Below are 27,462 nucleotides of genomic sequence, written 5' to 3'. Positions count from 1 at the left end.
AGGAGAGCAGGAAATTTGATGCTGCTGGCAAAAGAGTAGCATCACAAGCAGCCAATCAATGGAGGATAGCCAACTCCCAAGCGCTATTGGCTAGGTATGATAGAGCCCACTGGGACGAGATGAAAGATATCATCCAACATCTCCCCAAAGACCAACAAAAAAGGGCACAACAAATAGTCGAGGAAGGGCAGGCTATTACTAATAACCAAATTAGATCAGCCCTAGACTCAGCAGACACAGCAGCCAGGACAATCAATACTGCTGTTACTATTCGGAGACACGCATAGCTTCGGTCGTCAGGGTTTAAGCCTGAAATTCAACAGGCTGTCCTTAATATGCCACTCAATGAAAAACAGCTTTTTGGCCCTGAAGTTGATACGGCCATTGAAAAGATAAAAAAGGACTCAGACACCGCTAAAGCCATGGGTGCTCTGTATACCACGCAATACAGAGGATCATTTCGGAAACCTCAATACAGGGGTGGTTCTAGAGTGCAAACACCTGAGGCATCCACCTCACAATCCAATTCAACCCACCAGCCTCAATACCAACGAGGTGGGTTTAGAGGAAGTTATAGAGGCCAAAGCCCCAGAGGTAGGGGAAAATATCAGCCAACAAAACAAGCCTCACAGCCAAAACAGTGACTTTCTCCATCTCTTCCCAAATCACACCTCCCCTGTGGGGGGAAGACTGCAAAGGTTCCACAACAATTGGGTACTCATTACAACAGACAACTGGGTATTGTCTATTATCCGCAATGGTTATTGCATAGAATTGGTACAGATTCCCCCAAATATACCTCCAAAACCACACAAACTCTCCTCCCAACATATCTCAATGTTGCAAGAAGAAGTACAATCGCTATTACTCAAACAAGCCATAGAGCTTGTACTGCAAGATCAGATAGGAACAGGGTTTTTTTTCTCTGTACTTCCTTATTCCCAAAAAAGACGGAACCTTGAGACCAATATTAGATCTCAGAACTCTCAGTCTTTACATTCTGTCAGAACACTTTCACATGGTAACACTACAGGATGTAGTCCCACTGCTACACAAGCACGATTTCATGGCGACATTAGACCTCAAGATGCGTATTTTCACATACCCATCCATCCAGCGCACAGAAAAGATCTCAGATTTGTAATTCAAGGAAAACATTACCAGTTCAAATTGTTACCCTTTGGGATAACAACAGCTCCCAGAGTATTTACAAAATGCCTAGCAGTAGTAGGTGCCTACCTAAGAAGACAACACATTCATGTCTTCCCATATCTCGACGATTGGCTAATAAAATCCAAAAGTCATACAGTGTCAAAACCATACACATTATGTAATACAAACCCTACACACTCTAGGGTTTTCCATAAACTACCAAAAATCCCACCTACAACCTGCCCAAATTCAAAAGTATTTGGGAGCCACACTAAATACACAAGCAGCACTTGCAAGCCCAAGTCCACAAAGAGTGCAAGCATTCCTCAGTGTATTAGCACAAATTCAGTCAAGCCAACAGTACACAGTCAAATTTGTAATGAAACTGTTGGGCATGATGGCATCATGCATCGCCATTGTCCCAAATGCAAGATTAAACATGCAGCCCTTACAACAGTGCCTTGCAGAGCAATGGTCGCAGGCACAGGGTCAACTTCAAGATCTAGTGTTGATAGACTGCCAAACACGCATATCACTTCAGTGGTGGAATTCCACAAATCTAAAGAAAGGGTGGCCATTTCAAGACCCTGTGCCTCAGACCATACTTACAACAGATGCATCAATGATTGGATGGGGGCACACCTCAACAATCACAACATTCAAGGACAATGGGACACCAAACACAAACAACTTCACATAAATCACCTAGAATTGCTAGCCGTATTCCTAGCACTCAGAGCCTTTCAGCCTCTTCTCATTCACAAAATCATTCTTATAAAAACAGACAACATGACTAGAATGTATTACCTAAACAAACAAGGAGGGACCCACTCATCGCAACTGTCCCTTCTAGCACAAAACATTTGGCATTGGGCAACACACAACAAAATTCACCTTGTAGCACAAGACATTCCAGGAATACACAACCAATTGGCAGATGTTCTCAGCCGAGATCATCAACAAACACACGAGTGGGAAATTCATCCCCAAGTGCTTCAGACATATTTTCATCACTGGGGAACACCAGACATAGACCTATTCGCCACCAGCGAAAATGCAAAATGCCAAAACTTCGCATCCAGGTACCCACACCCTCTATCCAAGGGCAATGCTCTATGGATCAACTGGTCAGGGATATTTGCTTACGCTTTTCCCCCTCTCCCCCTCATTCAATTTCTAGTCAACAAACTGCGTCAAAAAAACTCAAACTCATACTTATTGCACCAACGTGAGCACGTCAACCCTGGTACACAACACTGTTAGATCTGTCAGTGGTACCACACATCAAACTCCCCAACAGACCAGATCTGTTAACGCAAAACAAGCAACTGATCAGGCATCCAGATCCCAAAATACTCAATCTAGCGATTTGGCTCCTGAAGTCTTAGAGTTTGGATATCTACACCTTCCAACAGAATGTATGGAAGTAATTAAACAAGCAAGAAAACCCACCACCAGGCAGTGTTATGCAAACAAATGGAAAAGGTTTGTGTTTTATTGTCAATCTAAACAGATTGCCCCTCTTTCAGCGTCAATACAAGACATTGTAAGCTACTTGCTTCATCTGCAAAAAGCAAATTTAGCCTTCTCATCCATCAAAATACATCTCCCTGCAATTTCAGCTTATTTGCAAAATATACAACACACTTCTGTATTTAGTGTCCCTGTTATCAAAGCCTTCATGGAAGGATTAAAATGCATCATTCCACCAAGAACACCTCCAGTGCCTTCGTGGAATCTAAACATAGTACTCACACGACTCATGGGTCCACCATTTGAACCTATGCATTCATGTCAGATTCAATACCTAACATGGAAAGTTGCATTCCTTGTTGCAATTACTTTATTAAGAAGAGTTAGTGAAATCCAAGCTTTTACTATTCAAGAACCGTTCATACAAGTACATAAACATAAAGTTGTACTTCGAACAAACCCAAAATTTCTACCAAAGGTGATATCACAGTTTCATATCAAACAGTGGAACTGCCAGTCTTCTTTCCACAGCCAGACTCTGTAGCAGAAAGAGCCCTGCATACATTGGACATTAAAAGAGCTATAATGTATTACATTGATAGAACTAAATCATTTAGGAAAACCAAACAGTTATTTGTGGCGTTTCAGAAACCACATACTGGTAACCCTATCTCAAAGCAAGGACCAGGTAGAAGGATAGTAAAATGCATCCGAACATGTTACCCAAAAGCTAAGCGGCAGCTATTAGTAACACCTAAAGCACATTCCACCAGGAAAAAAGGGGCTACAGTGGCTTTCTTAAGGAACATACCAATAGCTGAAATCTGTAAAGCAGCCACTTGGTCAACACCCCATACATTTACCAAGCATTACTGTGTAGATGTGTTAGCAACACAACAGGCCACAGTAGGACAGGCTGTACTAAGAACGCTATTTCAAACAACTTCAACTCCTACAGGCTGACCACCGCTTATGGGAGGCACAACTGCTTTGTAATCTATGCATAGCATGTGTATCTGCAGCTACACATGCCATCGAACGGAAAATGTCACTTACCCAGTGTACATCTGTTCGTGGCATGTTCCGCTGCAGATTCACATGCAGACTCCCTGGGAGCCTGTAGCCGTTTAAGTTAAACATTAATTTGTGTGTATTTATTTATATATATATATATATATATATATATATATATATATATATATATTTATAACATGGAGTCGATGCCCTTGCGCAATGGAGCCGAAGAGGAGGAGTCACTCGATCCCGTGACTCGAAAACACTTCTTCGAAGAAAAACAACTTGAAACACTCCGAGCCCAACACAGATGTACACTGGGTAAGTGACATTTTCCATATATATATATATATATATATATATATATATATATATATATATATATATATATATATATATTCTCTTCAATGGTATGAGTAGCTGCAGAGACACATGCTGTGCATATGGATTCTGACAAATAGTGTTGGGCTCGAAGTGTTACAAGTTGTTTTTCTACAAAGAAGTATTTTCGAGTCACGAGATTGAGTGACTCCTCCTCTTCAGTTCCATTGCGCATGGGTATCAACTCCATTGTTAGATTGTTTTCTTTCCGCCGTCGGGCTCGGACGTGTTTCCTTCTCGCTCCGAGATTTCGATTTGGAAAACTTTGAAAACTTTCATTTCGCCGGTATTGTATCAATCGGGTTAATAATCTTCCATCAACACAGCAGAACCGTCGGGAAAAAAACGTTGTTCGACCTTCGGGATGCACGCGCCCAACTCAGGGCTACTCAGGTCGACCGCGTGGAGAGCCTCATGGATCGGACTCCATTCCGATTCTGCCCTCGGTGCCACGTGAAGTACCCTTACACAGCACAGCATCTGGTTTGCAACCTCTGCCTTTCTCCAGACCATCGGGAGGAAAACTATGAGGCCTGTCGATCGAAAAAGACTTTAAGAGACAGAAGAGCAAGAAGGCTCGAAATGGCGTCAAAGAGCGTGGAACATTTCGACGTAGAAGAGGAAGAATTACTGCAGACAGCAGTCTAAGTCTGAGATTCGGAGTCGGAGCAGGAATCGGAGGAAGACAGATAACATGTGAGTACTTCTGCCCCTGCACCCTCACAAAAGAGAAAACAAAAGGCCTTAGGTACGCCACTGCCGGAAGGCCATGGCTCAGCCCAATAAAAGACTGTCGGTGGCCGACCCCCAGTTCGGCACCAAAAAAGGCCACTCCTCCGACAACCTCAGAAACAACAAAAAGTTCAGACTCAGACTCTGGTAAACACCAATTTTCAGAGTCGAAAATAAGAAAACCTGTTTTGGAGCCGAAACCTTCTTCGTCCTCATCTTTTTTGATCCCGAAAAACACGCTTCGGAGCCGAAGAAACCAACATATACAGAGGAACATGGACTTTCTAAAAGACTTGAAGAAATCCACAAAACCTCGGAAGAGGAGTTAGAGGTTAAACCAATACTGCAAATTATGGATGAAAGGCAATCCAGGATCCACATCCATAAAGAAACAGGGAGAATTCTTACTGCACCTCTTTTAAAGACAAAAGGAAGCTAGCATTTCAGGAGGAACTGGACACTATGCAGCCTCCAGCTGAAGTGCCAAAACAGAAGGAGAAACCACAACCTCCTCAGTCTTCTCCTCCTCATTCTCCTCACTTACCTACCTCTCCTCCCACCAGCCCTACACCAATGCATTGGCCCACTCATTCATATGATTCACAACAGGACCCTGTTGATCCATGGGAGCTTTATGACCCTGATCCATCCCAAGCAATGATCCAGACAGTTACCCCTCTAAACCACCACCACCTTGGGTAGTACTGTATATAACCAGGTCATAGCTAGGGCTGCAGCCTATCATGGGTTTACCATGCATACAGAACCACTAGAAGAGGATTTTTTATTCAACACATTATCCTCAACTCATTCTAGGTACCAATGCCTCCCAATGCTCCCAAGCCTAGTAAAACATGCAGCTTAGATTTTTAAAGAACCAGTAAAGGCACGCATTATAACACCAAGAACAGAAAAAAGTACAAACCTGCACCTTCTGACCCTGATTAAATCACCCATCAGGTACCACCTGATTCTATGTAGTTAGTGCTGCCAGGAAGAGGACAAATAGTCAGTGCTCAGGAGATACACCCCCTCCTGATAAGGAAAGCAGGAAATTTGATGCTGCGTGGAAAAGAGTTGCATCCCAAGCAGCAAACCAGTGGAGGATAGTGATCTCACAAGCTCTACTAGCTCGTTATGATAGAGCCCATTGGGACGAGATGCAAGATATAATACAGCATCTCCCCAAAGAACGCCAAAAAAGGTCTCAACAAGTAGTGGAGGAAGGGCAAGCTATCACAAACAACCAAATAAGGTCTGCCCTATATGCTGCAGATACAGCTGCTAGGAGTGTCAACACAGCAGTCACTATACGTAGACATGCATGGCTCAGTTCGTCTGGATTTAAGCCAGAAATAACAACATACTGTGTTAAACATGCCTCTCGATAAAGAACATCTTTTTGGGCCAGAGGTAGACACAGTAATAGAGAAGCTAAGAAAAGACTCCGACACATCAAAAGCAATAGGTGCACTCTATTCTACACCATATAGGGGGTCATTTCGTAAACCTCAATTTCGAGGTGGTTTTATACCACAAACCTCAGAGGCATCACCATCTCAGACAAAACCAGCCTACCAAACACAGTACCAACGTGGTAGTTTTAGAGGCACACATAGAGGACAATACTCCAGAAATAGAGGAACATTCCAGCCCTCTAAGCAGCCTGCAACACACCCAAAACAGTGAATTAGTTTCACAGTCTCAGATAGGAACAGGAGTTTATTCACTATACTTTCTAATTCCCAAGAAAGATGGCACTCTCAGGCCAATAATAGACCTCAGACCCCTCAATCTTTATATCCTGTCAGAAAATGTTCACATGGTAACTTTACAGGATACTACTACAAAAACAAGATTTCATGACAGCCTTAGACCTCAGGGATGCGTATTTTCACATACCCATCCATCCTGCCCACAGAAAATACCTCAGGTTTGTCATTCAGGGAAAACACTACCAATTCAAAGTGTTACCCTTCGGAATAACAACAGCACCATGAGTATTCACAAAGTGCTTGGCAGTAGTGGCAGCTTACCTAAGAAGACAACATATACATGTCTTTCCATATCTAGACGATTGGCTAATAAAATCAAGCAGTCGTACACAATGCCAAGATCATACACGTTATGTAATACAAACCTTACACACACTAGGTTTCTCAATAAACTACCAAAAATCACACCTCAAACCAGCACAAATATCAACGAGTTCTAGCATATCCAAACACACAAAGGAAACAAGCTTTTCAAAACCTAATTCCACAAATGCATTCAAATCAACAATACACTGTAAGATTTGTCATGAAAATCCTAGGAATGATGGCATCTTCCATTGTAATTGTTCCACACGCAAGATTAAATATGCGGCCCTTACAACAGTGCCTTGCACTGCAATGGTCAAAGGCACACGGTCAACTCCAGGATCTATTGTTGATAGACCGCCAAACATATATGTCCCTTCAGTGGTGGAATTCTACCTATCTAAACAAAGGGCTGTCATTTCAGGACCCTGTGCCTCAGACCATAATTACAACAGATGCATCAATGATTGGTTGGGGAGCTCACCTAAACAATCGCAACATTCAAGGACAATGGGATATAAAACAGAAACAACTACATATAAACCACTTGGAGTTATTAGCTGTCTTTCTGGCACTCAAAGCTTTTCAACCTCTTCTCACACAGAAGAATGTTCTTATAAAAACAGACAACATGACAACCATGTATTATCTCAACAAACAGGGAGGGACACATTCATCCCAACTATCCCTTCTAGCCCCAAAAAAATTGAAAATGGGCAATCCATCTATTAGCACAGTACATCCCAGGGATAGACAATCAGTTGGCAGACATCCTCAGCAGAAATCACCAACAAACTCACAAATGGGAGATTCATCCACAAGTACTTCAACAGTACTTTCAAAAGTGGAGAACACCAAACATAGACTTGTTTGCGCCATGCGAAAACACAAAATGCCAAAACTTCACATCCAGACACGCACCTCCCCCATCCAAGGGCAATGCTCTATAGATCAATTGGTCAGGAATATTTGTGTACACTTTTCCCCCTTTCCCACTCCTTCTGTTTCTAGTCAACAAGTTGCATCAAACCTCACGCAACATGATACTCATAGCACCAACATGGGCAAGTCCGCCGTGGTACACAACATTACTAGATCAGTCAGTAGTACCACATTCCCAACTCCCATGCAGACCAGATCTGTTGACACAAGACAGAGGTCAGATCAGACATCCAAATCCCAAGACACTCAATCTAGCAATTTGGCTCCTGAGGTCATAGAGTTTGGATATTTACAACTCCCATCAGAATGTTTGGAAGTTATTAAACAAGAAAGAAAACCCACTACTAGACAGTGTTATGCAAACAAATGGAAAAGATTTGTATATTACTGTCAATCTAAAAATATAGACCCTCTTAGAGCATCAATACAAGATACAAGATATTATTACAAGATATTATTTACTTCATTTACAAAAATCTAACTTAGCATTTTCTTCAATAAAAATACATCTTACTGCAATTTCTGCATATTTACAAAATATACAACATAGCTCTTTATTTGGAGTTCCTTTCATTAAAGCTTTCATGGAAGGCTTACAATGCATCATTCCACCTAGAACCCCACCAGTTCCATTGTGGAATCTAAATATAGTGCTTACAAGACTTATGCGTCCACCATTTGAGCCAATGCACTCATGTTCTGCTGCAGATTCACATGCACCCTCTCTCCTCCCCGGAAGCCTGTAGTTGTTTAAGTTATTACATTTGCATGGACATCTCTTACTTTATCCCTATATACTCTATCACTCCTTCCTTTACCCTCTGTGGGAAAATGGAGTCGATGCCCATGCGCAATGGAACCGAAGAGGAGGAGTCACTCAGTCTTGTGACTCGAAAAGACTTCTTTGAAGAAAAACAACTTGTAACACTCCGAGCCCAACATTAGATGTCGGAATCCATATGCACAGCATGTCAATCTGCAGCAGAACATGCCATGAACAGCACACTAGGTAAGTGACATTTTCCATATATATATATATATATTGTGTACATAAACATATATAAGTGTATAGATGTGTGTTGTACGTGTACACATATTTTCTGTATAACTATATGATGGTAGTGCATAGGCAAAGGTTCTTTCACTCCTCTGTCAGTGGTTATATAGTTTAAGCATCTTGATGATATTTTTGTTGTATTTGCTACTTTTCCTGGAGGTATTTTTCTATGCCAAATGATTGACATTGTTCTCTTCATTGGGGGCATCTGCATGTTTTCTCTGCACGTGATACTCATTTTATGTTTGTCTCCTGATGCAAGTCTGACTTTGATCTCCCGTTACGTAGTGGGAGGTTCTGCTCCATTGCAGGTTATGCTGCTCCTTGTTTCCACAGGGTAGATCATGCAAATTTGGTCTCCATATAGCAATGGATAGATGTACATCCGTTTGCTTAGTTGGTGCTCCTATCATGGGTAGTCTTTCTTATCCACGTTTGTCTTGTCTTTCTTTTCACAATGCTGTGGTTGTTTCCACAGTCTTGCTGAACTGTTCATACATGGGTTTCATTCCATGAAATGAGTGAGTAGCTTACTCTTCGATTCTGTTGCTCACCTTGAACACCGCTTGCTCATGATCACAGCGCTTCCTTCCTTCCCTGTTTTTATGATTGATGACTCCTTATCAGTGGGTTCGCTGAGGAGTCCTTGGCTATTCCATATGTAAAGGCTCACATACGTTCTTATGTCTGCCGGTCTTTTTACATTTCTCTAGACCTCTTGTGTTTCAGCACATCATTTTACCTGTTACGATCATGGATGTGGTTAGATCCATGTTCTTACCTTTTTTGTATCTCCTTTTAATTGCATTGGTCTTTCGCTAGTTCTTTTTCCTAAGGAGAATGTTTTTCCTCATAGGTAATTTTTCAAGTACATAGTCTGTTTCTCAATTACTATCAGTTTTCTTCTGGATACATGGCTTCACTGTTGGTCAGTCGCTTATGGCATAGAATTGACATGCTACAGCGGATGAGCAGATTCTCTGCTCTGACATGGATGAGCTTCTTCTGTGCTCCCCTGCTTTATGGTGTAATTCAACTGGGGTTACTGCTGCATGTTTGGAGGTCGTAGAATGTATTTTTATCCTCCCTCATTTGTCTTCTTCTCCGGTCCTTTTACTCTTGTTTTCAAGCAATTTTACTCTCGAGACTTATGAGGGTATCCGTTTGCTGACCCTCCAACATGGTTTTTATGCTTTGGTATCTGATTTTTAAGTTAAGGAATCTGCGCCTAGATGCCTCTATCAGATGAGGAAGTTATTTACCTTCAGTAATGATGTTTCTGGTAGAGATAGGATCTAGCCGCAGATTCCTTAATGACCCTGCTGTCCTCCCTGTTCTGCGAACTGAGTTCCTCTGTTGTCTTACACGATTTCATTCTCGATTTAAAAATTTGGTGATTATTTGACACAAAGGTGACATTTGTTCAAAGCACACTGTTTCCATTGGCAGTTTCTATATGTGGCTCCATGTTTTGAGCGTGGAAAATAGTCACGGTAGAAACTGACATCATGGTGGACTTATATGGACTCCATTGATGTGACATGCGGCAGACGATGTCAATACGGAGTTGTGCAACGCCCTCTGCCAACGCGCAGATGTACTGGGGGAAAATGGTTCCAGATCCAGGCTGGGGCCTGGGAAAAATAATTCTAAGCTAATAAATCTGCGTCTAGACCCTGTCTCTACCAGATACATTGTTACTGAAAGTAAGTAACTTGTTCGTCTTGTTGTAGTATGGCCAGAGATTTATGGCTTTGAAACACTATCTGGAATTGATTGCCACTACCAGCGAGTATCATTGAAGGAAAAGCCATGTCTTTATTTATTTTCTGAAAAGGGTGTGAGAAGACTGATAGTGGAGAGATAATGAAAGGATATTCCAAAGTTTAGCACCTGGAACTTAAAAAGCTCTGTCTGCCTATCTAGTCATGTGCATTGTTGGTACTTAGATGAGGGTGAGGCAGGAAGAACTCAATCTATGAGGTGAATGGTAGTGACTGAGTTTGGGGGTATGGGATGGAGGGCTTAGGTCCTGGATATCTGTTGCAATCCAGAAATACTGCTCTTTTATTTCAGATCTCAGTTACTCAGAAATCAGCTTAATGACTTGATCAGGAAAGCATTTGATACCATAAGTGTACTTCTCCTTTCCCTGTTAAAGTCAAGTATTTCGTTTCTAGGTGTCTACAGTCTCACTGCTGTTTAGGTGATCACTGAGTAAACCTCCTGGGTTGCATCTATTCTGTTTTTCCAGCCATTTTAGCTAGGATGCAATGCGTGTGGAGTGTCATATTTTGTCTGTGTGGGCTCTGTTTGTTTTACACAAGTTAAGGTGCGGTACGCAAGCGCAGAGTTAACTGTTTTGATCAACTTTTGTATTTCAGTAGCTCATGATGTATTTGGTCTCCTTCGACCTGAACTTGTTAGCATGCATCACAGATATCTGCTCCCAGAGTTTTCTACACAACTCAGTTTTCCACGGTTTAAGGTGTTATAGAGCTGTTTGAACCATGGCCAAGCCACTTCACAGCTCACCTTTGACCTCAGTTTCACATATTTCTAAACAACAGACAAGATTAGCAAAAGCACTTTCCTCTGACCACCATCAATGGACCTGGATTTCAGTCTTGTCTAGACGATCATGCCCTTTAGTAGAAAACTTATTCCCAATCAGCTGATGGCGTGATGTTCTACAGCCTCAAATCTGGGCTTAGTCTAATGGTACCATTCACGGATTCCACTGCTAATATTCCCCAGTGACTTTCAGAGCTAGTCTTAACGTACTGAGCCTTAAGTGAAGGGCATTTTTGCATTTTAAACCCAAATTGCCTTAGTTCGGTTCCCAAATGTTACTACCCTGTGCATTCACATCAAACACTTGGTGAAGCAAGGTATCTATTAATCAAAATGTTTTTTAGGTTCTGACTAGTTTCCTAAAATAGATCATACTAGGGTAGGATGAGTGGCACTGCCATCTATCATCTCAGCAAAGCCAGCCTTCGAATCCCTCACAACTAAAGGCAACATATCCATTAAGGGCTCTCTTCTAGTTGTTCCAGTTACATATATTACATTCTTGTTTATGTACTGCCTTGGGATTAAACACATTTTACAGAACGTTTTAGAAGGTAAATGGTGTGATACGTCTACAAGCACCTTACAGTTCAGGGGTGCTAGAATTTCTGCCCCCCTACCTTTGCTTTCCCAGATCTGTTTTATACTACAGCCTCTACTTCTTTACTCGTAAGACATCAAAGTGAAGGCAGTGCCTAAAGCTGTGCCTTTAGTTTCACTGTAAGAATTCACAATTGTGTATCAGTGAACCCTGAACTTCCTTATTCAGGCCCCCCCATATCTGGTTGGATCTAGATGGAAGTAAGAAGGTGTGGGGAGGGGTGAACAATTCCTTCCACCTCCCCTACACCTTAAACTAGTTACTCTGTCAGTTGTATAAATGAGAAGCTGTAGTTGTTTAACTAAATGTACTGCTTCCAAAATATGATGCCTAGAGTGATGATCCGATACAAGACTTACTGGAAGGAAGCTGAAGAGGTTAGATGAAGTGATGTGTATTGTGTTGTCTGCTTGGAACAAGCCCTGTTCATCATTGATCAAATTAATTGACAACAGATTCCAGGCCCTTAAAATGTAATAGTTTGTTGCCGGGAGTCCAGTTACCAATACAGATGTCCAACATGAGGACTGTCCTAAGGAGGAATGACTAAGCCCTTAATTTCTGCTGGAGCAGAGGCATACAGTATTTTTTAAGGAAAGACATTTTATAAAAACCCAATATTATACTTACTTCCAACCTATGATGTTTGACGATTTACCAATATTTTAAGACTCTACCCAGAGAACGTCAGAAAAACCTTTCAAAATATTTGTGACCTGGCTCTGGAAATGCTCTGTTACTCCTGTGATCATTTAAACACTTGCAAGAGGAGCTAGCTCTTTGACTTCGTGGGGATGTGTCTGGTCTTGGTTAAGGCTGACACACATGCTGAGCAAGTGGAAGAAAAGGTGGTGAATCTCCTTTGATGAATGGTCTTCATCTTTCCTCTTTCATCTAAGATTGGTAAGGTTACAAGCTACCTCCATCTCTGATCAGGGGTAATTCTGCTCCTTGTTCACCTTTTTGGCCTGACTGGGCATGACTGTGATTTCTTTCACAGATATTGCATTGCTCACATGTCAACTAGTGAGTATAAAGAGAACTACCAAAAGACCATTAGCAAAAGGTTTTGTGTGCTGCCACCCCATCGCCACAAAAAAGCCCCAAATATCTATCATGCATGCCTCTTAATCTTGACGGTCCTTATCAACAAACGTTATGCACAGGTGAGAGTAGGCGATCTTCTGTATATCTTCTGATAAAGATCACCAATTACCTTGTTGTTATAATGGTAGATAACATTTTCAATGTCCCTCGTTCTCTTGTGTCACTGCCCACATGCCCAGTAAATCAGCTTGTAGTTTTTTGAGCTCCCTGAAGTAGAAAAGTTTCCTGCATAAGTGGGCATAGATAGAACTTATTTCCCCACGTACTTTAAAAGTTCCTCAACCGGGGCCTGTAGTCTTGTATTTTTGTGGTGGTTGAGCAAAGCGTGTTTTCGTGGGATCATATCTGTTCATTTGGCGTTGAGACAGAGCAATTCAAAATTGAACCCAAGTGCAAACATTCACTTTTGCTTAAAATGTGATTGGCTCTTTTTCACAGATTTACACAGTGCTGATTTGCCTATATACCCAGCAATAACGGAAAAAAACTATTTTTTAAACATGTACCTTGTGTCATGGTATGCATCAGAGAGTAAATTAACAGATGGTATATGCGTCTCTGCTGTATTTCTGATGACAGGGATAAGATCAAGCTGATCACCCATGCTGCACTATCTTTCAAGTAGATTCGGATCAAGCAACAGTAAGAGGCCTGCTGGTAGGGTAACTCATTGTGTCCAGCAACTGTGGTGCAATTTCACTTTTAAGATGTGATTAACTTATTTTACTGAGTGTTAAAAGTTAATTAACACTGATTCAACGAAAATGTTAATTTGCTTTTTTTGGACAAGAACCAGTTCCAGAGTGGTCACCAACACAACACGTGCTTGTTCCCGTACTTTATTTTTCTTCCTCATGTTCTGCTGCTCTGAGGCCTGGCGATGTACCACTCTGCTCAATACCGAGTGTCCTGATGTTTTCACACTCGGATTTCCTGGCTGCAGGGAACACTGTTCCTAGTTTTACTGGCTGTAAAATCAAGCCAGTAAAATCACGTGCATCCCTGGTTGGGCCCTACCCAACCCCCTATGGATGAACGTTCTCCCGGCTAGACAGCCGGTTCTCTTTACCACCCTCCGCCTCCCTCATTTGCCATGGAGAAGCCTGCCCCTCTCATTGACTGACTGTTACAGCAAGTGATAAATAGGAGAGGATCTGTCCCAGAAATAGGGTTTTACCTGCTGATTTATGCCCTGTAATTGCGGGACCACATGTTGTTTCCAGTTTTAGGGACACAGATAGCCAGATTTAGATAGGAGCTATTGCCAGAATCCTTTTTTCCCACCCACCTAAACGCAGCCCACTTGTAATTAGGTCAAAGTGTTTATGTAGTCCAGTTTGTAATTTGATTGGCATGAGCCAGAAAGTACCTGAAGGATAGCTATTGCTATTACACCAGCTCCAAATCTAATTGTATCCGGCTGCTGATATGGATGTTTTTGCTGGCAATTCTAAGGTTGTCTTCCAAGCTAGTCCAGCAACAGTGGTCGGATCATCAGAATTTCCCCACCTGATGTTTGAACACTGTATGTAGTAGCAATTCTGGAGCAGTTTTTGAGTTATAGGCTGTTAACCGCGGTTTTAACAAGAGCCTTAATAAACAAATAGTGATTCCTGGAATGACAGGTGTCTGACGTGGTGCAGGTGAATATTTTACAGCTCTCGTCACAGCATTTCGGAATGTGTGAGATGGAGATGGCCAAACACATCTCTTTAAACTCAAAATTTGACTTTGGTGTGAAGAAATTTTTCTCTTAAGTCTTGGACAGTGGCAGCTGCAACAACTTGAACAGACGCAACACAAGGCTAGGGTAGAATGCTGTTTTGCTTCACTAATGACCGCGCTGAAACACTCGTGCACTGACAAAAATCTCTGGAATGCGCTTCTTAGTTCAAAGAAGACATTTATTATTTCACTTTGCAAGGTTCGTAAAAATGAGATTAGCATGCTGAAAGCACACGTTTTTAAAAATGGTCACAGCAATTAAATGAAAACATGTACAAATGATTCTCCACTGCAATACACACAGCAAGTATATGTATCTGTATTATAATGCAAAGCAAATAATGAATTAAAAAATATGCATCACCATGAGGCAAGGGAACAACTGCTTCATCTCCCTCCGATTCAGCATCAGATCGCCAGATCCCAGAATCGATCGAGGAGAGAGAGCTCAGTTATCCTCACTGGAAGGATGACAAACCCTAGCGTCCTGGGTATGCCTGAGATCTGAAAACACTCTCTGTCCCCAGTCCATCTGGTCTCAGCCTCTTATACATTGAACAAACTAGAGAGAGAAATTCTAGAACCTCCCTCTCACTGCAGAAGTTTATTATTCAAAAAATGCTGATTGCTTTTGGACAGCTTTGAAAATAAAACTTCGAGACTTGGCCACAATCCGAAGGTGCCAATTCAAAACATGACCGTTCCCTGCCGTCTGAGTACATTCATATCATCCTAAGCCCTTGGCGAGAAAGAACATGCAAAATAAAAACATGTGCACATTGTACAATGTGGAAAACTACTTGCAGCTTTTAACGTGGCGGTGGCTAATGCTAAAATAAGCAAAATGAAGCTGGTGGTCACTAATATGACGGTGTGCTGCTAGGCTACGTGCAACATGGAGTCAATGGTCAAAACATATCATTACAAATGCCGCATGTGCATTCAAGACCTTTCGAAAGAGGATGGCTTGAGTGTGGTTACTCAGATGGTGACATGGCTGCTACAAATACCTGAATAAGTCTACAACTGTAGAAGTAACACAGTTCAATACTGAAGAGCTGTGACTGTATTATGCCTCTCTTTCAAACTAAAATGAGGCCGGAATTCATCTTCATGTCATCTTGCATTGATCTGTCTAGATTCCAGCATAAGGTTTGCTTCACAGATGTAACTAGCATGACCTCTAGTCGATACTGCTGCTTTGAGGGACAGCCCTTTGTAACACTAGTACACTTTGTACACAGCTTACTAAGCACCAACGCCACTGACATTCTCCTGTAGGGTCTGTACAAGCCAGAGTGCAAGACGACCTTTGGCTTACTCTCTGGCTTGAGGCACACTCAAGGAGAAGCCCAGCTATTATCCGCACATTCATCAGACACATTTTCCATACGCCAATATTTGGATTAACAGCAGATTTGGCTGAGCAGTATTTGAACCAATGTCAATACTCCGGAAGACGTCCAAAATGATGTTACAAACACCACCAAAAGATGTTGGAATAATCGATCATAATGGAGAATTGGAGCTCAGGTTGAGTTTGATAATTGCCTGTTGCTCTTGGACCTATTTTGTCTACCTATTTTTTTCTTAGCATCATCACGAAACTAATGAAGTGACTTGGTGTTGGCTTTTAGCGTTAAAGCATGACTCACTGTTGAATTGGCCATTGTGAAGTCCCAATTGTCATGGACGTCACCAGAGTATGATACGGTTCAAATGTCTTTCTATAATTTTATGCCCACCTGCAAGGAAATTACATTGGAGAAAAACAACTGGAATAGAGATACCTATGATGAAGAAATGTGCATAAATACTTGGCGTCTCTTCCTCTAATTCTTTGTCAATTTCTGAGAAATTGTGTGCATTACTGGCGGTTGGGGCGATTTGTTTCTGTGCAGTGTTATGATTTTTAGAACAGGGTGATAGAAATGTATTGATTGAAGCAGGTAGCTCAGTATGTTAATAAACATACTGCAGAGATGTGCATGCAGATGCCCAGACACGGTTTATAACATGGGATGAAATAGCCTTTTTTCAATCATTGTTGAGTATAATTAGGACTGATGAGTTTTCTAATAGATACAACTTTTTCAGGATTTAGTATTATTACATTTACCATCTAGACACTTGGGACATCTTATGTTTTAGATTTTTAACGGGAAATTCATTTTATGACCGAATCGTATGCATTGTTTTTTTTTTTGCTGAGAAATGTAATTATGCATTCCTGGTTTAAATGAATAATCTTTTTGTTCTGGTAGTTGCCTCCTCATGGAAGATACTTGTTATGAAGAAATGATTTTTCAACTTTAAATGTCTTTTTGTCTTTACAGGAGTTGATAAAAGCATCCCTGGAACTTGTGAAGAAATATCCTGAAACCTACGTTCTTCATGACATAACCAGCATCATGGGTGGAAAAGTTTGCACGGATCTCGCCTTCAAACTAGAAAAAACATTGTTGGCATTGGTATGTATATTGTTTGACCTAGTAGGTGACTTCGTCACAAAGCGTTTTTGTAGACTGTCTGAGGGGCTGGCAGTTGGCCCTTTTACTACTTTCTGCATGCCTTGGTCATAAAGTATCATTCCTCTTGTGAGTCAAAGTGCGAGGTCTGTTTGGCATCACAGAAGGTGGAATCTGAGATGACTGTCTCGCAAGGCCGATAGGTAGTAGTAAATAACAATGTATTGGTGTTAGGGTTGATAGATTTGACAAAAGTGCTGACAACAACCCATTTTATACAAATCTTCTGAGATGTGTCTCTTGTATTGAGAAATAGCCTGTAAAATTAAGCTGCCTGCTGTAATTATATATCGGAGAATGCACCATGTATAATTCTAGACTTTTTTCGGATGGTATTGAGAAGTGGATTTTCAGTAGATTTGCACCTCATTGTATCCGAGACAAACTCTAAACACTTATTTGGATGCATTACGAAAATACAATCCTTTGTTAGCTCATTAGGACAGAGGGGCTAAAATACGTCATAGGCCGTAAAAATGGCAGTCCTTGAGGCATGGCTTTCTCAGTCAGTTTCTTTTAGATGTTTTTCACCTTATCCCTCTCAAATGTTTTATTTTTCTTGTGTTCTCTTTTTACCCAATATGTTTAATCAGAACACAGTTTAATATATTACGGACAGTATACAAATGTCTGACTTCTGCTTGCAGATTTCTCCCCTTTTAAATATTACCTAAGCATCAAACTGGATCTTTACATTTTTGAGCAGTACCTCTGTGCAAATGTAGTTCGCACTCCGCACTGAAGCTGTTTAGTTCCAGTAATGCAGTGCAGGACCAACATAGATACCACTTCCAAGCACTGACGTCAGTTCCTTTCTGTCTGTACCACCACGACTCAAAGGCATGCAGTGACCGTGCATCAGAGAATCCTAAGGGCATTCAACTCCACAAGGTGAAACTTTAAGTGACCAAGCATCAGAAGACTCCATGTTGAGACAGATCAGAGTACAAGGGTCGGTCTTAGTCTCATTCCCAGTCTAGGAGTCGTGGAATTGATCCTGAGGTCGATCGTCATCACGCCCCAATTCCTCTGGTAAGTCGAAGAAAAAACATTAAAACAATCCAAGTGGCACTCTGCCCCTTCTTGCCACTCTTGAACACCTGAGAAGGCAAGAGAAGGGCATCTCTGTGCCTTACAGTCTCCTTCAGTGGACGTTGGAGCCCATCCCGCATCTTGTTCTGGCACAGTCTAAATTCCCAGGGACATCTTCGACACAGGTAGATCCAAGAATTCTGCGAGGCCATCCTCTGACTCTCCAGATCCCTTCCCACTAATGCGTCTGCAGCCAGAGGACCTGAGAGGTCCTCCAGTTTCGTTACTGCCAGCGGGTTCTGCCTCGGCATCAGCTGGACCCTCCAAACTCACCGCTCAGGTTCTTGCCAACACCCATACTGACTTTGCCTCCATGACCCACGCTGATTCCTAGAGTGTCAATGCCAGTGTCGTTTCCATTAATGCCGGAGGACGATGTACTCGTGCTCTCGGAGTTGGCACCACTCTGACCTCAGCAAAGGCGGTGCTCAGTTTCTCTTGAACTGCAACCTTCCCTATCTGACCAGCTTTGCGTCCCACCTTCACAAGGCAGGTCCCATATGCTACATTCCTTGCTTGGCACATGCTCCAATAATGATTATGGTGCAGGTGATGAACCTGACCAACCCTACCACAAACAAAACTGGTATAATCACCTCCAGGATGCCAGTGCTCTTGACACCTCTCCTGATTCCAGTCTCCTCAAGTCCTGCCTCAGAGGCAGGCCCCTCCTTTGTTACAGTCACGCAGAGGGTGGCCGAAGTTCTCCGCCTCCAGCTCCCCACGTTAGAGGTCAAAACTAGTGTCCTAACGTACGTCATCTAACCATGGCAAACCAATTCCTGAGGCACTGCTGTCTTTCACTGAGACTGATACCCTGTTGGGGGGCTTGGCCAAATCTTGTTTGGGCCAACTATAAATTGGCAAATTGCAAGTCGTCACTGGCATGCCTAGGCACCCCACCTTTTTGTTTCTGCACTCTCTCCTGAGAGCTTGCTGGTGCAGGCTTCCACCAGTCAGACAAATCCTAACACTTTCCCAACTACTGCCCGGATTTGGGAATCCAAGAGAATGGAGACCTTTGGGAATTTGGTATTTTCTTCCAGTAGTCTGGCCCTTCTGTTTGTTAATGCCTGCTGGGCCTCTGTTGCAACGCTGTCTGGCATTTGATTGTTCAAAGATGGCCCTGTGCCTTTGTGAAACAAATTGAAAAGATACTTGCATGGAAGGTGTCGCCAACCTTTTCTGCCTCCCAAAAGTATGAAACTCCAGATATGGTGGCCTGGCCTTCTCAGTCTTAGCCGCTCAAATATGGAATCAACTTTGTGGTTCCATTAGACCCCTGACCGATCTTATGCACTTTAGGGACGCACTGAAAACTTGGCTGTTCCCACTGCCATAATTAATCCTATATTAGTGCTGCCGTTCATATCTTTAGTCACAGTTCTCTTTTCTTTCTCTCTTTTCTCTTATCTCTCCTCACCCCATTTTTTTCCTGTGTAACAGGGCTTCCAGCCCCAGGATACCAGATTTGGTTGCAGTGCGCTTTACAAATGCTTAAATAAATAAATAAAATAAAATTTTCCCAGATGTACCAGAACTGACCCAAGCTATATAAGATAGCCCTGACACTGCCAAGTTTACTATCCACAGTAGTTTGCATATCACAGATTCCATCAGACGAACAACTGGCTTTGCTCTAATGTCTCCATTCGTTGCCCTGCCTGGTTGCTCCTGGTAGGCTTTTCCAACAGTGTGCAATCGTCCCTTAAGGACATGCCCTTTGATGGGACGCAGAACTTTGAAGACAAAGCAGATTCCACTCTTGAGCTCTTCAAAGAGAGCAGGGCCACAGTATCCTCCTTTGGCTTGTCTGCTCTGCCACGCAACCGCTTCAGTCCTTTTGTGGCTTTGGCTGTTGCCAAGTCCTTAGGTTGGTGAGGCTGTGGCACCGGCCGGCCCCACAGTCAGGGACAACGTGCCAAAGGTCTTCGCCCTATTTTAAACCTGAACCCCTTAACACTCATCGGTACTACATGCGAGACATAGTGAGACAGAAGCGTTTTCAGCTCATTGTACTTCCCTTTGATTTGGCCAGTGTACCTCGGGTGTTTACAAAAATGGTGGCAGTGGTTGCAGCACACCTTTGGAGGTTAGAGCCCTAGTATTCTTCTACCTCAGAGACTGGCTTTTGTGGGGGCTTGCCCCAGGCAGCCCTCAACGACCTCCAGAGGACGGCGAGCCTCCTGGCATCTTTGGGGTTCACTATCAACATGCCAAAATTACACCGACTCCTTCTCAAGCGCACCCCTTCATCAGAGATATTAAGAACACGGTTTGGTTTTGTGCCTTCCCCCCAAGAAGGAGAGATCTTGAACACGGACAACTAAGCCAGGTGCAAAGTGGTGCAACACGAAGTCAGTGGTCAAAATTCACATTTCACTACAGCATGAACAGCTGTTACAAGCAGGACATACTCCTCACGTGCCAAGGAGACAGCACAGTGCCCAACGCAAACATGGTGAACTTGCACATAGAAGCATAACCACACATCTTTATTAAGTGAGAAGAGGGATCCATGAGGGTAAATGGATATGCATCCACAGAAATGCACCTGCAGCAAGCCAGTACAAATAATTATGTGACTTGTAAAACATCGAGAAAAAGAGCAGTATAAAAAATGGAAGTGCTGAGGGGAAAAAGGAAGAATGATAAGGCAGGAAAGAAAATAAAGACCCTATTAAAGAACACGGGGATAGGTGAAGACAAATGTACAAACAGAGACAACAAAGTGAAAGTAAATAACAAAGAGAGCAGACTCAAGGTAGGAAAAAAGAGACTGGGAAGAAGATGTGAGCTGTGGAACATACTTCTTAGTGCTCAATTTGTGAAATAATAAGTGCTGGTGCCCAAAGGTATGCTTAGAAGCCCACAGCTAGTACAATTAAATGACAGTTCACCTAACAGATAGTCTTAAATCCACCTCGTGCCTCTTTAATCCACTACCCGACACACTCTGCCCGTTTATCTCTATTTTGTAGGTGCCTGATTTCTCCCTTTGTGAGTTTGTTTTCGTTTTTCTCTTCCTACTTCTGTGTTTGTTTTTCCCTCTCTTGCTGTAGGTCAATGTCCGATGCTGAAAAATAAGTGCCGGTCCCCAAAATAAGTGCTAGTGGGCCTCGCTGGTAAACTACTGGCTCATTTTAAACATGAGTGCTCCTTAAAGGACCATGAACAATATTTGCAGCATAGAGACCAGAAGCTTTTAATCCAACCACTGATATTTTCCCTCCTTTATTTTAATAATGAGGTGATTTCGGAGGCTGAGAGAATTTAGTCTGTAAATTCTGGCCGGGGGCGGAGGGAAACCACCAAAGAGGCAGCAAGGGCATGAAGTACAATAGCTGGCTAATTTTGGCAGAGGTGTTTAGATCATAAGTATTGTAATTGTATTTTTAGCTCTTACTACCCCTGACTAGGCATTGAAGCAGCTATACACATTAATGATTCTCGTGCAAATTAGAATTTCAGCAGATGCCGTAACCTCCCAGGCATCCTGAAAACGTGAAGCAGGGTGTTAGTGTAGTAGTATGGTTACATTTATACAGTGCTTACTACCCCTAACGAACTGTTGCAGCACTTTACTCTGGGCAACACACAGCTCCAGAACCCAAAGTAAGTGGGTAATTCAGTAGTTGTGTGCTCTGAAGGAAACTATGCCAGGCTATTTAGTTCAGTTTCCTTGTAATAGATTCAGTTGTTAGAGTTAAATGTGATCATTGGTTTGGGTATGTGAATTCAAGCAGATGATTATTAGGATTCATAGGTAAGCTAATGGAGATCAGGTATTGTTAGGTTGTAAAGGTATAACTTTTTTAAAAAGGGAGGTGCGATCTTCCAGGTGAGGTGTGGGCATTTTGGAGAAACACAATAACAGAGATTAAAGCATATGACTTAGGGCAGTGCTTCTCAAACATTTTAGAACCATGACTCACTTTTTAGTATGGCAGACTTTCATGATTCACCTAGCTTTAATGGATAAGGCAGGTGATTTTTGTTATGTAACTAAAGCATTGTGTCATGGTGCACTGTCATTTACAGACAGCAAATCTGCAAAGACAGACTTTTACTGATAAAACTATATTGCACACAAATGATAATATGTGGAAATATGATTTCAGTAAATATTTATCATTTGCACTTCACAAAGAGTGTCTTGATTTGTTTTGATCTTATATGTTTCCATCACACTTCGGAATTACAAAACAGTGTGCTTCACTTTTGCTTTCCAAACTGCGGAATATATACAGTTAATTTACAGGTATTTACATTTGGTTGTGTGTTACAAAAATGACATCCTACATCCTTCCCTTTCACAGTCGATGTACCTAAGCAAGTATGTTGCATAAATCACTTTACATTGCTTACTCTGACTGTAAAATGAGAGGAGTTTGTAAATATCAATCCCCGTGTTAAAAAATAAGCAGCAATTTGTCAGAAGAGATAGCTTGGCATGTGACCTCTGTCATTGAAGTGCAGCAAATGTTACAAGATAAATACAGAATTTAAAGGCATCTTTATGTATTCCTTGGACTTTCGCCACCCATAGTTTGGAAAACCCTGACTTAAAGGTTATACTCAGTAAGCGGAGGCATGTAGAAGATGGAAAGTAAAAAGAGGGGCATTTGAGGGAAAAAAAGTATGCAAAAATCAAGTTGTAAATCAAGATCAACTTTTCATACAGGGATTAGGAATACAGGGGAGGCTTTTGAGATTGCTGTAATCTATACAAAACTGTAGAAAGAAGCAACACCTACCATTTACATGTGAGATAGTGTTAAATTAGGTACTAAACAATGCAAACTTTGAAAAGGAGATTCTGCAAACCCTGGAGTTGATGTCTTCTGATTTTCAATTGTTAACTTTGACTCACAGTATAAATTACATCAAGCAAAGTGGGATCCATTTGGATGTTCCTAGTTTTGGTGTCTGTGTTAGACTTGACAGACTTAGGGTGGACTTACCCCAACTTTTTGCCTGCCTCCATTTTTTTTTTACCTCTTTTTTTGCTGATTTTAGGACTTTGTGCATTATACCACTGCTGACGAGCTAAAGTACTTTTGCTCTCTTCCCTAAACATGGTAGTATTGGCTTATACTCAATTGGCATTTTACATTTACTTATAAGTCTATAGTAAAGTGCACATGCCCAGGGCCTGTAAATTAAATGCAATAGTGGGCCTGCAGCACTGCTTTGTGCCACCTACATGAGTAGCCCCTTAACCAGTCTCAGGCCTGCCGTTGCATAGCCTGTGTGTGCAGTTTACTGCCACTTCAACTTGGCATTTAAAACCCTTGACACGCCTTAAACTTCCCTTTTATTACATATGTCACTCCTAAGGTAGGCCATAGGTAGCTGGTAGGGCAGGGTGCTTTTTAACTCAAAGATAGGACATGTACTTTTAAGAGTTACATGTCCTGGTAGTGAAAAACTCCCAAAGTCGTTTTTCACTACTGTGAGGCCTACCCCTTTCATAGGTTAACATTGGGAATTCCTTAATGCACTTTAAAGTTGTAATTCCTGATTGAGGAGTAGTTGCTATGTCATGTTTCATATCTTATGAATGGTAATGATAAATTCTCTTTACTGGTAAAGTTTGGTTTGATATTACTATTTTAGAAATTCCACTTTTAGAAAGCAGGTATTTCTCTGCTCTTACAGCTCTGTGTGCCGGCAGCCTGCCTCCAATACATGTCTGGGGTGGATGACAGCTATACTTTGTGGATTCCCCCTGAATAGCCATTAACACAGGAATATTTGGTGTGTCTGAGTACTCATCTGCTTTCTGATAGCTCTTTCTGGGCAGGAGGGGATGATACTTACATCTGAATAGGCAGTGCCTGTTCCCACACAAAGGGCTGATTATCCCCTACTCCTAGTCTGGAGTCAGGGCAGGGAAGAAAGGGCCTCGGCGCACTTTAAATACCCTTCTTTGAGGTCTCCTTACTTTATGGAACAACTGGGTATAAGTACTGGGTCTCTGACTCAACCAGATCCGACACTTCTGGGCCTACAACTGGCCAACTGGGATCTATCAGAAGAAATGCTGTGCTGCAACAAGGACTGTTACTCTGCTGGACTGTTTTTCTGCTGTACTGCCCTGCTGCCTGCTGCTCTCTGACACTGCTGAGGAAGAGTTGGACCCCAAATTATCTATAAGGGCTTGTTGACTTGCCTCCAGTTGCTTGAGACTCACAGATATCAAAGTCTGTACCCCTGCTCCTGTGCCCGGTTCAATGTAAGTGGACCCAGATACTTGTGGAAATGGAAATCGATGCATTTCCTGTCTGCGTGTAACAGAATCAGCGCATCAACCCTGTTGCAGGGGCAGAATTGGCGCATCGCTCTTAGAACCAACGCTTTGCATTGAGAGCCAGTAGCTATCAACCCATCCCTCAGCTGCATGGTGAAACTTCTGAACCAGTGCATCTCGCCTCCAGTGCTTGTCTTTGGAACTGACGCATCACCGTCACTGCGTGGGACAGATCGAAGCATTGCTATTCCTGCAAGGACCTGGTCGACGCATCTCATCGTGCATCTTGCTGTTGCGACCAGGAAAGGTACTTTGTTCCCTGGGACCTGCGTGGATCTTGTAGTTGGCCTGTGCTCCATCACAGTCAGCCCGAACTTCAACTTTGCCCCAGTCCAGCACAACCTAAAGTAAACCCCAAAAGCGCTATGTGCTTCTAAGCACTATCTCACATTTATTCTTTAAAATTTCGTATCTCTTTTGTCTTTCTGTTCTTATTTTATTTATAAAATCATAATCTATTTTTCTGACTTGATGTGGGTGTCTTTTTGTGGTGTTTCCACTGTGTTACTGTATGAGTTATTTAACTGATATTTTACATATTACCTTCTAATTTAAGCCTGCCTGCTCTATGCCAAGCTACCAGAGGGTGAGCACAAGATGAATTAGATTGTGTTATGACTTACCCTGACTAGGATTGTTGTCCCTACTTGGACAGGGTGCATAACTCTGCCAACTAGAGACCCAATTTTAAACAGTGTGGCACACGATGTAGGTAAGGGCAGCCTCTCCAGACAGTTGGAGTGCATTACCTGCATTTCTGTGGCTGGCAGATTGAGAACTAGAAACTGAATGAGGAGGATGGAGACAGGGCTACCTTTAGAAATTCAATTAAGATTTTGTTAGCATGGGCTGCTGATTAGTTTTCCCTGAACGTTGTCATGTGGTGCATGGCAGGGGTCAGGATGGGGCTGTAGTGTCTGTTGTTCCAGGTGAGGGAGCTTCCAGGCCAGGTTTGTCATTTTGTCTGCCCCAATTGCTGTGTAAAGGACACTGATGATAGCCTGGCGTCGAGGTCTCACACTTCACTGTGCTTATGTAGTATGTATTCCTTGGCAGCAGCCCCAATGCTACCTACAGTGAGACACATCACTGTGTCTCACATCAGTTTACACATCAGTTTACACAAAGGATGTGCCTGGTTTTGAGAAGACACTTGAAAGAGAACCAAACTGATTATGTAGTTAGTCAGTTGGTGCAATCTCTGTGGTGGTGGTGCTGTTTGCAATAATGTGTCCTAACCTGTCTTTTAAATGTTGTGCTGTTATACCAATAGGGGTTATCTCTACAAAATAAAACATAACTGACCTGTTGTTTTACATACAGTACTAAGGTTAGTACAGTACATATTGGTACACACAGTATTCATCGCCAGCAGAGCTTGGCATTGTGCACATACAATGCTAGATGCTATTAGGGCAGCGCATACTAAGGTGCATATCAGACAGTGGAAGGTACATATCAGCACAATATTCATTGCTAGAGCTTTCCCAGAGTCTTGCTAAGCTGTGTGCATATATAAATGTGTGTGTATATATGTATATTCACTTAAAAAGCCAAAGGTTAAAGGGACATTACAGTTAGCTGGGGTATGGAATTTAATCAAATATCTACTTGTTCATGGGAAAGGTTGCTTCTTAAATCTACTTGTCCTGTAAACAAAATCTACCTGTCCCTTTAGTGCTATGTAGTGCGATGGCAAATTAGGGCAGCAATCTCATTATGTTAGAGCTCTGATAATAGCCTCTCTGATTATGTCAGGGCTACTACTATAGTAGGGCTTGAAAGTGAGCTTGTAAACACTCAGATTTTCACATGAGCAAATCTACACATGCAGATTTGCCTGTGCTAAATTACAGTTCACAAATATTTTCTAGGAGTATGATTTCCTTGTCTATTTCTGTAAGTTCTTGTGAATTCATGAAAGCCACTAATTCAAAGACATATACCATGGGTGCACTGGCGTTAACCAAGTCATTTTGTTTTTATTAAACTTCTCTCTCTCTCTATTTATCAGCTTGCTTTACTGTGAGTGATCACATTCTGCTCTTCCACAAGGAGCATATTGGGACACAAAGTAGTTTTGTTTAGTGCCAGGAACCACTGTGGGAGACTCACTCTGGGCAGGTGCTGTGCTGAGGGGGCCCCCTGGAGGGGGGCTGTGAGTCCTTTGTTACGCCGCTGGCTGCAATGTGTGCTTTTTGAGACCAAAACCTTTTATTTTTTTCTTTTTGCCAGTGTTTGTTTCAATGGTGAGGGCCTGGCAGCTACCACAACAATAAAGTGTTACAAAAGCCATGTCAAATCAAAACACGCATTGACGAAACCAAAAGTAAACTACCCATGGATGTTTCTCCTGCTCATCGATCATGTCTCCACACCCTGCTTAAGCACATTACTCTGCACATACTCAAATCCACTTCTTTAAATTGTAGCAGGACTGCCTTCTTCCTAAGTACAGCAAAGCATAAAAGCTGGTTCACACTGATGCCCAGTTGCAACGAATGACAGCACAGTGCCGGGGATAGCAGTATGAGACACTGTATGCTATGGATCAGGCTCATGCGAATGTTACTGTCATGTACAGTAACACAGAATCCAGAAAAGATAACAGTAAACACCTAAATGCACGTTGTACTCTCTATAGCTACTTATGCAGAGATCCACTGCTTTAAGTTCTACAATTTTCCAGT

General features: G+C 42.2%; 1 protein-coding gene across 3 annotated transcripts in view; it reads left to right on the top strand.

Annotated features, from left to right (window-relative positions):
- The window catches only part of ICE2 (interactor of little elongation complex ELL subunit 2), a 565,283-nt gene that overhangs the window by 148,805 nt on the left and 389,016 nt on the right, over window positions 1-27,462 (top strand). For all 3 annotated transcript variants that reach the window (XM_069223465.1, XM_069223467.1, XM_069223466.1), the window contains exon 5: window positions 17,176-17,310. In XM_069223465.1, the coding sequence (XP_069079566.1) occupies window positions 17,176-17,310 (135 nt within the window). The remainder of the gene's footprint in view (window positions 1-17,175; window positions 17,311-27,462) is intronic.

This window comes from Pleurodeles waltl, chromosome 3_1, assembly GCF_031143425.1.
Source record: "Pleurodeles waltl isolate 20211129_DDA chromosome 3_1, aPleWal1.hap1.20221129, whole genome shotgun sequence".
NCBI lineage: Eukaryota > Metazoa > Chordata > Amphibia > Caudata > Salamandridae > Pleurodeles > Pleurodeles waltl.
The sequence above is the reverse complement of the archived record's forward strand: the minus strand, read 5'-3'. Positions and strand labels throughout refer to the sequence as shown.